This window comes from Anarhichas minor, unplaced genomic scaffold (genome assembly GCF_050575085.1).
Source record: "Anarhichas minor isolate MPS153535 unplaced genomic scaffold, ASM5057508v1 ptg000003l, whole genome shotgun sequence".
NCBI classification, from domain to species: domain Eukaryota; kingdom Metazoa; phylum Chordata; class Actinopteri; order Perciformes; family Anarhichadidae; genus Anarhichas; species Anarhichas minor.
The window spans coordinates 7,215,001-7,228,958 of record NW_027466449.1 but is presented as its reverse complement, the minus strand read 5'-3'; the positions used below and the strand labels follow the sequence as shown (position 1 = coordinate 7,228,958).

The 13,958-nt window shown below is 43.6% G+C and overlaps 1 protein-coding gene across 9 annotated transcripts in view; it reads right to left on the bottom strand.

Annotated features, from left to right (window-relative positions):
- Positions 1-13,958, bottom strand: part of wnk3 (WNK lysine deficient protein kinase 3) — a 36,243-nt gene that overhangs the window by 15,413 nt on the left and 6,872 nt on the right. For 8 of the 9 annotated variants that reach the window (XR_012955701.1, XR_012955703.1, XR_012955702.1 and 5 more), the window contains exons 2-9: positions 11,208-12,387; positions 3,293-3,465; positions 2,548-2,768; positions 1,487-1,644; positions 1,209-1,297; positions 861-1,080; positions 281-599; positions 61-179 (exon numbers count right to left, since the gene is read on the bottom strand). Coding sequence is in view for 6 of the 9 variants with exons in the window: in XM_076095348.1 (XP_075951463.1) it covers positions 61-179; positions 281-599; positions 861-1,080; positions 1,209-1,297; positions 1,487-1,644; positions 2,548-2,768; positions 3,293-3,465; positions 11,208-11,921 (2,013 nt within the window). In the remaining 3 variants the exon portion in view is untranslated. The remainder of the gene's footprint in view (positions 1-60; positions 180-280; positions 600-860; positions 1,081-1,208; positions 1,298-1,486; positions 1,645-2,547; positions 2,769-3,292; positions 3,466-11,207; positions 12,388-13,958) is intronic. The other variant, XM_076095357.1, reaches the window with a different exon arrangement.

The following is a 13,958-nucleotide window of genomic DNA, read 5'->3' as shown; positions in this document are numbered from 1 at the left end:
TGATCAATTTATCAGTTTGGTGTGATTTATGAACGAGAAGAAAACAAGGAATAGACGTACAGATGCCGTAGGGGGGAGAGTATTCTGAGAGTGGGAGTATGATTCTCCTTGTTGAGAGTACGCTTGGCTCTGTCCACTTGCATAAGATTCACAGCTGGCAGACCCAATGCTCTCACCTTCTGAATGAAAGACAATAAAAAAAAAAAAAGAAGGAATGTAAAAACGTATTAACTCATAGCGTACCTCTCTTATAAAATACTGCTAATAAAGGTGCCTTTACCTGGCAAACTAAGGTTTGTCCCACTGAAAATATGTTGCTGCCTGACATACTGGTCCACTTCAGGTAGCTCTTCAGATTCCTGCACTCCTCCTCCTCCTCCGGTCTGTCCAGCTGCCCCTGGCCCCAGTGAGGATGGGCAGGATGGATGAGAAAAGGTGTTGGAGGTGAGAGTGGGGTCTCTTTTTTCTTCGAAGTCTTGCTGCTGCTGGAAGAGCAGCTGCTGTCGACGCTCCCGCGACTTTTTGATCAGATTTACACGGTCCCGGATGGATTTTCCCACCACCTTGGCATCACTCTCATGGAAGAATCCTGACTTCACCTGAGAGAGAGAGAGAGAGAGAGAGAGAGGGGGGGGGGGGGAGATAGAGAGAGGGAGGGAGAGAGAGAGTTAATAATGGTTAGAGGAGGGCTGAAGGAATCTAGGTCAGCAGGAGGTACCTTGAAATGGCTGATAAGTTAGGGATTTCCCTCATTACCTTCCTGCAACCTTTTAAGAATCAAAGCCTTTTTCCAGTCCACCTTATCCCACACTGGACCGTCACACGAACCCCGTTTTCTACTACTCTGGCATAAATCTCACCATCTCTAGAGCCACTTCCTCAGCGCTATCATTCTCCAGGTCGTAGCTGAACTCGATGGCCTCGTTGTCTTTGTGCTTCCCCTTAAGCTTCTTGGGGTCTTCAACCCAAATCCGGAGAGCCAGACAGTCCTGGGTGCCTGTGTCCTCCTCTGCCAACTCCACCCGGACTCCTGTGTCCTCCCCAAAGAATGCGTGGTTAAGGAGCTCTCGGATGGAGAGTCTGTCAAGGGAGAGACAAGAAAAGGAGCAGGAATGGTGAAACAGGCATTAGCATGTTTTATGATCCCGTTTAGGAATTCAGCATGAGACAATGTAGTATGAAATGAAATGAAAGTAAAACCTGTTTACCTTTGACTCTTGTTCTGACGAATGCAGCATTCTATGATCTCTTTGATTTCTGGGTCATTCACTTTATCAAAGCTGGCTGGCTTTATACCCTGCACAAAAATAAATGGGAAATGAATTTAAAGGAAATGATGGAATTAGATTCTGGGATATAGTATATAATCATTGAAGACATTGAGTTTGGATCTCACTTCAATAAACTGTGAAAGAACAGGTTTAAACATGTCATCACCACAAATGAGTTGAGTTTGTATGAGACTATTGCAGTCAAAGAGACTCACACTTGTGACTTTGCGATAGATCTGAGCAGCATTTTGGCACTCAGAGTAGGGGTATTCTGAAGTGGCCATCTCCAGCATGCACATCCCGAAGGCGTAGACATCCACAGACTCATCATAGTGCTCCTCATACATCTCTGGAGCCATGAACTCTGGCGTTCCTGTTAAGACCAGACGATGGTTCACAGTCGATTACAAGCAGAACAGCTGAATACTATTTCACCACTGTTACAATCTGTATTTACTGTCACATAACAATGTCCGCAGAGCACTAATGCCCCAAAGTCCTCGGAGGAATGAAAACTCTGATAACAATCTTCATGGGGATTGCTCCTGCTTCCGGAGTCAAACGTTATTGAGCTAAAAGGCACTCACAGTGCATTGCTTAAGTTCTCATCAGTGGTCTCTGTTTACATTAAGTGCGGCCCACATGGACTTTAAAGTGACTCTGTCAATAATAATCTATATCTCCAGGCAACTGATGACCTCTGTAAAAATCTGAACAGTGCTGAATACAGAGAAAAGTATATATAAAGGCCCTGACTCAGTTTGCTGATGTAGCTTCTCCATGCCTGGCATTGCGCTCAGACGTTTACAGGGTTCCTAAACATTTTCCATTTCCATTTGGAGATGTTGGACAAATTTACCCACTGTGGCCATTCAGTGCACTCCTACGCAGAAAGTTGGACAACGCTCCACTGTCAAACATATGGCGCTTTGGGCAGAGCTGTTTTGCAGTTTGTGACGAACCAGCGTAGATGCAGCACCATGAAGGAGTGTGCGTTCAGCTCCATTCCGTTCTTCTAACCTTGCTTTTCAACGACATCAAGCTCGCTCTAGCCTGCGCTCTTTTACACAGTGGTATACATTTTGTCTGCGCTGGGGGGGCCGCTGATTTTTTATAAATTCTGATTTTTATATTTTAGAAAACAGAATAGGAGTTATAGCCTGGAAACATAAATATGTTTCCATATACTCTTCCTTTTTCCATACTTAGAAATTACAAATAAAAAATCCAATTCTCTACTTTTCCATACTGCGTAAGAGGTAGTTTGTCTACTTACCAATGACACTCTTGGCAAAGGAGGTTCGCATAAGAGTAGCCAGTCCCAGGTCACCTATCTTGACCGAGCCTGTGGGGCCTGTTATGAAGATGTTGTCACACTTAAGGTCCCGGTGGACTATTGGAGGAGTCCTGGTGTGAAGGAAGTGAAGGCCCTTCAGGATTTGCCGACACCAGCTCCTCAGGACCTTGGGTTTCATCACTTTAAAGCGCTTCAGGTAACTGTGCAGAGAGATAGAGCAGGATTTTGTAGTGGAAAGAAAGAAAACTGTAATCAGCCACTGATGGATAGCTAGATGATCCCCATGAGAGACAAAACACTCTCATAAATACCTTTGAATTTCAATGCTATGACAATAGCATTTTAGGAGAGGATTGAGCAGCACTTCAACTATCAACACCATGTGTTGATATTTGCTTACTATGAAGGCAGGTTTACAGCTATTGTTTTGCACTGCAGCTACAATTGACACTGCAACAGATGAAATAAGTGAGAGAAAATACTTTCTAGGCCTTTCATAGACATGTGAATCATGATGTATACTGTATATCAGCTTTGTTTTATTGGTCATTTTAAGTGCGCTATACATTTTATAAGAATTTGCAGTACAGAGCTGCTGCCTATGGGTGACATTTACTCTCATGGGTGTGGTGACATGACTGGCTAAAACAACAAAACTAAACAACACAAAAATAGTGATCTGTCATCGAGTGAAGAGTAATAGAAATGAGGAGGTTGTGCTAACGTTTTGAGTGTTCCTGAAGTCATGAGTTCTGTGACCAGTACGATGCACCTCCTGCCACGGAACACAGACTCCCAGGAATCATAGAAGCGGACGATGTTGGGGTGCTGGAGCCCCTTCAGCATCTCGGCCTCCTCCTTGAAGCGTTGCTGCTCTGCCTTGGTCAGCTTGCGGTCCTGAAGTGAGAGGTACACAACAAGTTATATGGCATGACTGTGAACATTGGCTTCTCCAGAGCTTTAGAGGTTATGATTCCTATACTCCGTCAATTCCACAACTGCAAGCACTGTTACTGCCACTAGATGGTGCTAGTAATACAGAGTTGCATTAGTGCTGAGACAACACCCAACCCTTAGCTTTATAAAACAAATTTCTACTGCATCTGCCACACATCCCCAGTATGGTGGCCAGAATGGACACGGCAGAAATCCAGTTTACTGGCACAGGCAGCATCCCACAGGAACAAACACAGCCATTGACTTATCCCTCTGTCAAACACTGGTGCATAGGTTATTTATAAAGACGTTAGACTCTTGCATGCTATGCAGAGAAGGTGCTCCGTTCTGCAGTTAAAATGTCTTGTATTGCTTGTGTATTCTTATGTATTCTTCTATTTTCTTAAACCCTTGGTGCTCTCGTCAATAACATCAGCTGTATTCAGACAAAAAAAAACACACCTATCTTTTAAATTCCATATATAATATCAACAGGAAATGGCATTTATGAATATGCAAGTGATGCACTGGTGATATTACATTGAAGAATCAAACACAATCCTCACAATCAAAGCATTTTACTGTGGAGGAAATGCTGAAAGGCTCTACTAAGTCAGTGTGTATTTTTAGACTTGTCACAAGGAACTGTTGTTGTTGTCTGTTATTTCCAACAAAACAGTGTACTGACTTGATATCTGTCAGGGAGTCGGGTGGCAGCCATTGTCACGTCACAAACAGACAAAACCATAAATAGAAGTCATCATAACACTGGCTCTTCACTGATCGATTCCATCGAAGTTGAGCTTTTTGTTTAACACAGACCTCCCAAAGGGACACGCTGTACTGCAGATGTTTGTATGTATATAAAGAGATTTTCATGTAATGCAGTTTCTCTGTCCCTACCTCTTTCTATATTTATCATATGGGGGTATTTTTCTAGCATGCACTGATTTTGTGCCTCTGTTTCTCTTCCCCCCTGTGTCTGTGTTTCATCTTTTCAGACATCTTTTCCTCTCTGTGTCTATACTGGTTCAGTGTCCTTTTCTGGAAGTACTGGTGGAGGCAATTGCTCCACATCTCCCCTCTCAACAGGGAAGTAGCATCAACAAAAAGGCTGTTCCTCGTTGCACTATTATGGCTAAGAATAAGTTAGCCAGCTTAGGTCTGTCCTCATGCGCTCATTCCTTTAACACCAACTACCTCACCAACCTCATGTTACTATGTGCATGTATGCTTAAGCAATGATGTGTGTTTACCTGACTGTGTGCAGGTTTATCTAACCATGCTTAGGTCCCAATGCTGTCTCTCTCTACACCACCTCTACCCATATCTACCAAGTGTCGTCTTTGTGGTGTGCTTTATTTTGTCTGGGAGTACTGTCTGGGTTTGGGTGCCTCTGTCCTCTGTCTCACTCCTTCGTCAGAGCGTCACTCTGCCTCACTGTCTGGCACAGAGCGTTTGCCCGTGTGTCCCTGTCTGCTGCCTCCTCAGCATCTATCGCGTCTCTCACTGAGTTTGGCATCAGACAGCTTTCAGGTCGGCAAAGGTCACAAAGAGTTCAGTTGGTGAGATTGTGTCTAGACAGACTCACACAAACCTACTTCCCTATTCGCATAGCCACCCACACACACACACACGCCCATATTCACACAAAGAGAGGCACAACAACAACAAAAAAGAAAAAAAGGCAATATGCATTCTTCAAGTGTTCCAATAATTAGTCGCAGTCCTCTTTCCAAGCGTGCTAAGTACACCCAAATACAATTACTGCTGCTACGAGGCCTCATTCACACTGACTTATGTGATACATTTAAAGGAATACTACTCAATAAACTCTTGGAAATGATGACAATAATGTGGAATTGTATACTAAAGTACATTTGTAACATCGGTACAACAGCACCTCACAACAAACAGAACAGCCTCCTAACCAGCAGATAAATGTAAGTAGGGAAGCAACAGAGAAACAGAAAGTGAGGGAGAGAAAGGGCAGCTCAGGAGTCCATGACACAGCCTGATTGTTCCCAATTTCTGCAACCTTAAGAAGTGAACACCCTAGCTTTAAGCACACGATGAGAATCCATAATCAAGAATTATTTTTAATTCACGTTTGATTGTCTGTATAATGGAGATCTTGGGTATCCTAATGAATACCTAAGACTGTAAACTAGGTAGCTAAACATACATACACTTGGCCTTACTGTGTATAACACAGCACAGTGGGTGCTGCCATTAAAATCAAAACAAGCAGTAAGGGATATACGCACATATTAAAACTTCCTGTTCAGCCACATTGTTTTTAACTAATATATTCTTACTCTCTGTGTACCATGTGAGCCACGTAAAAGATACATTTCCATTTGTGATGGGAGGTTTTTCTGATTCTGAACAGAAAAAGTGATGCAATCCAGTAAGATTATGATGTTCAATGTTTTTTGAGATTGTGTCTCTAGGTATGTTGATTCAGCTCTACGGCAGTTTTTTTGCTGTAGTTTTTTGGGGCCAGAATTAGCAGACAAGCTACCAGGATCACTACAATACAGGAACACCCCTTTGATACAGTCTCAACAAATATAAAACATTAGAAGTTTCACAGATGTAGTATTTACTGCAGGGTAACTGTAATTAATTACGTGCTATTTTTGGGTGTTCCTGATATTTTGTACATACCTGCATCATCAGCTTGGTCATGTAATATTGTTGTCACGAGGCGCCTCCGTGGCAGGGACTTACGTTTTATAACTTGGTAAGCAGAGTAAGACCTGGTTGTGCACCATGAGATGTTTTTGGATCAGACATCTGGTAGAGCAGAAGGTCAAGGTGCAGGTTAAGTAGCCTCATAAAGCACCGGAGGAAATGGACAGGATATGGCTTACAAGGCATTTGGCTGAGGTCATGAATGCCAAAGCACGTGAGCCCCAAAACAACTATTTTGGCAAACACTGCAGGGATATCAGATATTATACAGACTGAAGATGAAGTGGCTTCCCTGGTTACATTCTTGTCTTGATAAATAAGGGCTGGTTTATGGCACTATCAACGCATAGGGGAACATTTTACTGTAGGTGGGTATTTGTACGTTTATGAGCATAGTGTGTATGGCTCTGCAGTGTGGGAATAAGCATGTCAGTGTTTGAAAATCCGAGGCGGCGGGTGGCTAGGATTAGATTACTGTAAACTACAACAGCTCAGAATAACAAAATAGATTGTTGGAAAAGGGATGGCCCACACGCCGGATTAGAACCTGAGGCCAGTAGGCCAAGTTCACTAACCTTCATATTCCTTTAGCAAATGCACTGCCATGGCCATTTCCTTTTCAGTGACCACTTGTTAGCAGGAGGTCTTCGTATCTCTCTGTACTCAATTCTGCTCCTCATATAACGAGTTGTGAAAAGGTTTATTAATGGACATCAATGCTACCTTACAAATTTATCTTAAAATCTGACACAATCCTTTTGTGGCGTTCCTATTTTTTGTCACATTACTGAGATAATAATCGCATCATAATAATTTGAGCATGTGTTCTGTAGATGTACTGATTTTCTGATTAGCCTGATTAGCCTATACAGTCAATGCCTGTGTTATGTGGCAATGTCTCTAACATTCAATAGCAATCGAATCTCCATTGTCGGTTAGGTAATGGGGATATAGCCTTAGGGACACTTGCCAACTGTTGGTGCCCTAGTTGAGCCATGCGTCTGGTCAGTTTGGTTGGATCGATTCCATCCGGGTCTACTCAGTTCAGCTGTAGTCCATCTGATTCCTAATTTTAGTCACCCATCAATAGACTGTCTTTGCTTTACCTAGCCGAACCCATATTGTCTTTTGCAGCTATTTGTTACACTGAGCCAAAGAATAAAGTAATTGTTGTAAATATTGCCAAGTCTTTCTGCAAAGGATTTTGTTCTTTCGAATACTTTCACCAGAGCCTGCATTGATTGTTCTTATCAAAAGATGGGAATACAGCTATCAATTATAACATAAGGCAAGCAGCAGGCAGCGACCAGAGATGATCTTTCAGCCTTGTGAACGGCTCAATTATAATGAAGTCAACTGCCAAACCGGGGGTATCGACTGTATATAGGTGAACAAGGGGTCGAGACTGTTTCACAGGAGCTGCACGCTGAACTCTTAACCATATCAAAGGGCTCTTATGGCCTTAATAAGGAGGAACCTTTTCACTAAGAAACATGGCACAGTGATTGTAGCAGGCAACCTCCTAAACTGGCATTTATATGCAGACATAAATCAAAAAGGCTCATTAACAATAAGTAAGTAAAATGTATTTATAAAGTGCTTTTCACAGACATGTTAAATCAAATATTTGAGGTGGTGATCTTTATCATCATGGCAACCTTCAGCACTGCAGACGCGAGCGCTGCTCTGGTGTTTGCAGTTCTGTGAGTGTAGCATGGCTGAGCTGAGCTGAGCTGGAACCAGTCTGGGATGACTGGGTTGAACCAGTCTGGTGTCTGCCGCCCGAATTATGCTGTCTGTGCAGGGTTTTTGTTCCAGCCTTACGAGCACCCACTGTAATTAACTCCCTGGATCACTCTGCATGCTCGCTCACTCAGAAAACAAAAGTGATAGACGGAGGGAGGGCGAGAGAGGAAGAGAGAAAGAGGGTGACATTGGCATATATTGACACAGACGGACAGAGAGCAACAGCTTGCACACAGAAATGTAATACATGTACAAGACACACACAAACACATAGACTTAGGGGCACGGACAGCAAAATGTACAACCAAAGCAGTAGCAAGTGAGATACATAGCTCTTCCCTTTTAGGCGTGGAATTCCCAGGGAAAGACGGATAAAAGATGGTGTCCGGACTGTGAACTTTAATTACGCACTCTTTCAAACTGCATTTGGACTGATAATCCCCTCGATGTGGACACAGGAGGAGAAGAGCTAGGTGGTGCTCCCAGGCTGCAGTCTCATAGTGGATATAGCTTTAAATATTGCATTGGCTCATCATGAACAGGCTGTTTATCATCCTGTCCCATCCAGTGCCTTTCAACTGGGGGCATTGAACAGACTGTTCGTTGATTATGATACATACTTCCGTGCATGTTGTTTGATTACTGGGACCTGTGTTTTTACTTGTTTGAATTTCAAAGTTAAAGTGTGAGGAATTGAGCAAAATTGTAGGCTTTAAACCAAACCATAATTGTTTGTCTTTAACCACAATTAACTAATTTAGATACAAATATAGACAACAATATTGATGTTCATTATAATACCCAATTGGGATACATCCATACTGTATCATGTTATTGAAAAATTACTCATCTCTGCATCAAACACCAGGAGGAAAAAGTGATGGTTACATCAAGTCTATCATTATTAACTATTATCTCACTACATCCACCTCTCATTGAAACTGTGTTCAAGCTTTGGTAAAGTGGGCTAAATAGGACGGATCATGTGACCTGGGTGACTAGAATGTTACATTGAACATGGCACTGGATCAATCTACCAGGGTGCTGAGTGCATGTGTCTCCCTGCATGTGGTAACTCAGTGTTAGACGACTGCTCTCTGGGAGGGATGCCATGATAATCATCTGCTTGGCTCGTCGTCTCCCGCTCTGTCTCTCTCTCTCTCTCTCCCACTCACCATCACCTCCTGCTGTGTCTCGCTTTCCTTTCTCACACGCCTCATTCTCCTTGCTGTTGCTCTGTGTCCAGATCTCAGTCTGCTTTTCTCTAGTAGGTTGTCTTCCTATCTGTGTATGATACACATTTAATTCGACAGTAAACTATGTTGTGTGTGTGTGTGTGTGTGAGTGTTTCTAATTGTCTCAGTAGTTTCTGAGTGACGTAATGCCAGTAATGTCCTCGTGCGAAATGAACAAAAAAACAGTAATAACTAGTTTTTCTACATGATAATTACTTTGACCCACTGCAATTGTGCAGAAAAAAATTGGATTTTGCAGATCCATTATGGGTGCATAAATCAGCTTAAGTCTACTGTCTCAGACATGCTCACACTCCTGAGCAAAGGCTACACAGTGCCTTTGTGTCATGAACGAACAGGCTACATTTGCCATCAGAGCAGATCTCTTGAAAAAGGGACACATCAAGTATTTAAGTAGGACTGAACATGATCCGCGGCAGTATGATATACCATGCCGCAGAACTGCTGATGTGAAGCTGATTCACTAGGTGTTGAAGTAAAACCAGAAAAGGTAATTTGGGGCAAACCTGCTGTTTGCCAGTCCAACAGACAGAGCTTGATCTCAAGGATTAGTCAAGGCTCTTGTTTTGGAATTAGCTCCAAACCAAACACATGACTGACTTTTCTCACACAAAGCCTGCAGTCAAATCGGATGGCTTATCATGACACTGCTCTCTATTGTGGGGCCAAGAGTCGGAGGGATGCATTTCTTCTCTCCTCCACGAGTCTGTCTCCCACCACATGTTGAATTCACACCATAACAATGTTTCCCATTACTTCTCTGCATGTTTAGGACTCTGTAGCAGTGCTCTGGTATTAAGACATTTAACAATCCTCCCACTGCAGCGTCAATGCATGACAAAGAGTTTCTTACAGTAATGTTTGCTGTATATCTGCGACAATGTTCCTATTTGCTCTGCGATCACAAAATGCATCCCATTCAGAGCTTCCCTTTCACATGACTATTTCCATTTCAGACTTCATTATAGTACACAATAGACACGAGTAGACTATGAAATGTACTGTAGCCCTAGCTTTACCCAAGCATATTAAAACTAGCCTAAATAGTGACATCACTTTGCCTTTACACTTTAATAACAAACATTAACTTCACACTTTAACACTAGGGCTGTGCAATATATACAATACCGATATTGTGATATGAGACTAGATATCGTCTTTGATTTGGGATATTGTTATATTGTAATATGGCATAAGTGTTGTATTTTCCTGTTTTTTTAAGGATGCAATACAGTAAATGTATGTAATTTTCTGAATTTAACCAACCGTATAATATTGTCTCAATATCTTATCAAAGTATTTTTCTCCATAAAGCCCAGCCCGATGAAAAACCTGCGATACATGCTGACTGCTTCTTCAAAAAGGTGTTTCCAGTAACTAACGAGGGTGAACACACACACACCTCCTTGACCTCACAAGATGCTTTTGCTCAAGTGCCCTGGAGTCCATTTCCTGATTGACAGCACTGCACTACACCAATAATGCAATCCCTAAAATGAATGTTTACCTTGAGTGTCATGACTGAATTCATATAATTCAGTCTAATGCAGAACGTTCTGTCTCGAGCAGGATACCTTATCACAACAGGAAGAAGCACTGACAGCTCATGATTCTATTATTCATAACAGCGCCAGAAAAGGCAAAGTCTCCACTTTCAATGTGTGCTGTCACTTAACTACAAGCGATGCTCCTCCTTTTCACCCCGGTCTCCACTGAACTGCAGTCTCGCAGTATGAATAGCAAGCAGACGACGTGCTGAGATTTTCAGATTCCAAAAAGAAGAGCTACACTATTCACCTCAAAAAGATGATGGAAAGCTCTCTAAAGCACACTAGTATTTCCATTTCGCCCTCAGGGTTGCGTACACATTCTGGAGTGTTCACAAATTATTTTGGGTTTATTCTATCATGCAGCTAATTGTGCCCGCTAATGCAAAATATATAATGACACATTTTGCATCATGGTGTGACGAAAGAAAAAGAAGAGCAAAAACGTTTGTCTTACCTGAAGTTCACACCAAGCCACCTCCACCCAGGTCTCTGTGTCCAGGCCTTTATACACAGTCTTGAAGGCTCCTCTGCCCAGTTCAATGTCAAACTTGAGGAACCTGCCTCCAGGAGAAGTGGCCACAGCCTTCATCTCCGCCTCCTCCTCCTGCTCACGATCCCTCTCCTTCCCCCTCTGGGTGGGTGCGGAGGAAGGTACCTCCTTGTCCGGCTCCTGGCTGGAGCTGGGGCAGGATGGGTCGAGGCCCATGGCAGCACAGGAGGAAGCAGCCCCTTGCTGCTGGTCACTGCTGGTGAAGACTGAGTCTGAGGAGCGCAGCTCCAGGTGAGGGGCGCTGTGGGACGCCTCAGGGGTCACCTCCACCTCATCGTCCTCCTCACAAATCTCCACACTCTTCCTGAAGAAGCGCTTCTCCCTCCTCAGCCGTTTCTGGCCAGTGTCGACTGGTAAGGAGGGCGTGGAGAATGAAGTCGGACTGACTGGGTTCTCCTTTCCCTCCCGGCTGGCTTCTCCTCCTCCCTGTCCTCCTCGGATTCTTCCATCCTCTCCTCTTGTCGCTTTCCTCTCCTGAGTGTGGGAGGAGGGGAAGTCCGAGGGGGTGCCATTTGTCCTCTCCCTCTGTGGGTCCGCCCTGCCCTCCTCCTCCCTCTGTCCATCAGGTTTCTCCGAGGAGTCCTCGGTGCCTGTGGGCTCTCCTGGGTCAGTAGCCATGGGGAATGGACTTTCCCACGCCTCCTTGACCTCCTCCTCCTCCAAACCTTTGCTCCTCCGTCAGTCCCCGTCTCTCTCTCTCTCTCCGTGGTTACCCACTCACCCCGTCTAGCCCGTCAGGCTGTTCTCCCAGTGCTGCAGGTGACTGAAGGCCGTCGTCGGTCAAACTGGCGACCCTCTCCCACTTCTCCTCTGCTCTCTGCCTCCCTGTCTCCTTGTATTAGATGCTTTACAGTAGCACAGGAGGGTGAGCCCACAGCTGTGAGAGAAGAGTTTCTATCCTCACTTTCCTCCTCACCATGTCCTACATTTACTTTACATCCACTTCTGTGCAGTACTAATCAAAGGAAACCACACGTCCCCCAGCTCTTAGAAACACACACTAAACCGGGAGTTTTTTCAAGCCTGTTGGGAAAGCTGCTGAGTTTTTCCTTCAAATTGTTGTGTGAATATCTTCAAGTAAACCCTGCAAGACAGAGACAAAACATTGCATTAATATTCAGTCAGAGGAGGGAAATTATTGTGATGATGTTACATTTAACTTTCTTAAGAAGAATGTAAGTTGGTTTCTGTTTGTTTGATGAGATACATTTAAATATGAAAGTTAGAGGGTCCCCTTTACTACAGAGGGACGAAACGCATCAACATCAAAGAAGTAGAAGCCTCACAGAAATGTCTCACAGCACCATTGAAAAAAAAAGGACTGTCAGAGTAGTTGTGGCTGATTAAACAGCTCTTTCTTGTAAAGCTAACCACTGCTAATACTTGCAAAGAGTACTGTAATTTCTCTTGAGAACATGAAGTGTTGATTGCCTGTAAAACGTCTGCTAAAGCATTTCGATCAAAGAAAAGCTAATGTGAGTAGATGTGAGTAGATTTCCTCAGTCGGTGTGAATGTTTCCAGTAATCAGATACAAGGTTAAACCTCAGAAAGTACAGATGTCTGTAAATGGTCTTTTTCCACAGCCGCTCGACCTGAGTAAATTAATTCGGCAATGTTAATCAAACTCAGTAGTGAACTCTGGCCGCCCAGTTTGTACCCGTATATGGTAAGAACATCCCAAAACCCATATAGCAGAGCAACCATGTAATCTGCTCAATCTGCCAAAGAAAAGCTTCATCTTTGTTATGGGCTGAACTTTGACATTTAAACCAAAGAGTCCTCGAAGAATATCCAGCTAGCCTGGTCAAGAATTACACACGCCTTCATCAATCACCGAGTGCATGTTTATCAGCGTCTTGCGACTTAAGTTGTGTTCAACGGCTCCATTAGTCAACAGAAAGCTGCAGTTGGACGTATGCAATCCCAACCATTAAATATGGATGATGAACTATGGGCCGGTTGAGTGTAAATAATTCATTGCCGGCCGTACTGGAGTGACTTCCACACATCTGCAACAAAGAGCTCATAAATATACACAACTATGATTGTGATTATCATCAGCGCAGGCATCAGCCGGCAGTATTACTCAGTGCATACCCAGTCAGCCATTCAGGCAGGGTGATAGTTTTAAATTGCCCCTCTGTGTTATCTTCTGCCAGCAGAAGGTGAAACTGAATGCATCAGGTTTCCTCTGACACGGGCAACATCCCCGCAATGCTCATTCACTGTATGGGTTTGTGTGTGTGTGTGTGTGTGCGTGCACACTAGTGGACATCTTTCTCATGACATCTTTATCTTCACTTCTCCTCACTCTCCATCTGTCCCGAGGTATTATATCTCCTCAGCCTTCTGGCAGCCAATGGTCTGGGTGGCTGTTTAAATAAGACACCTGCAAGAAGTCTCTCTGGAGCTAATATAGACAGGGTTGGTGTACCAATTACAGATGCAATTAAAGCCCAAAGTCACCATTCGTTTTTAAGCAGTTGAACTTAAAGGAAGAGAGCGTGCTAATGCTTCCCAACAACTAAAGCTGCTCTGAAGGAATGTGTCTGTCCTGGGAGGGTACCGGTGAGGTAAATGGAAAGTACCAAGTGCAGTCTGGGACAGGGTATTAACTCACTTTGCATATACATTTACAACTCAACACATATTAC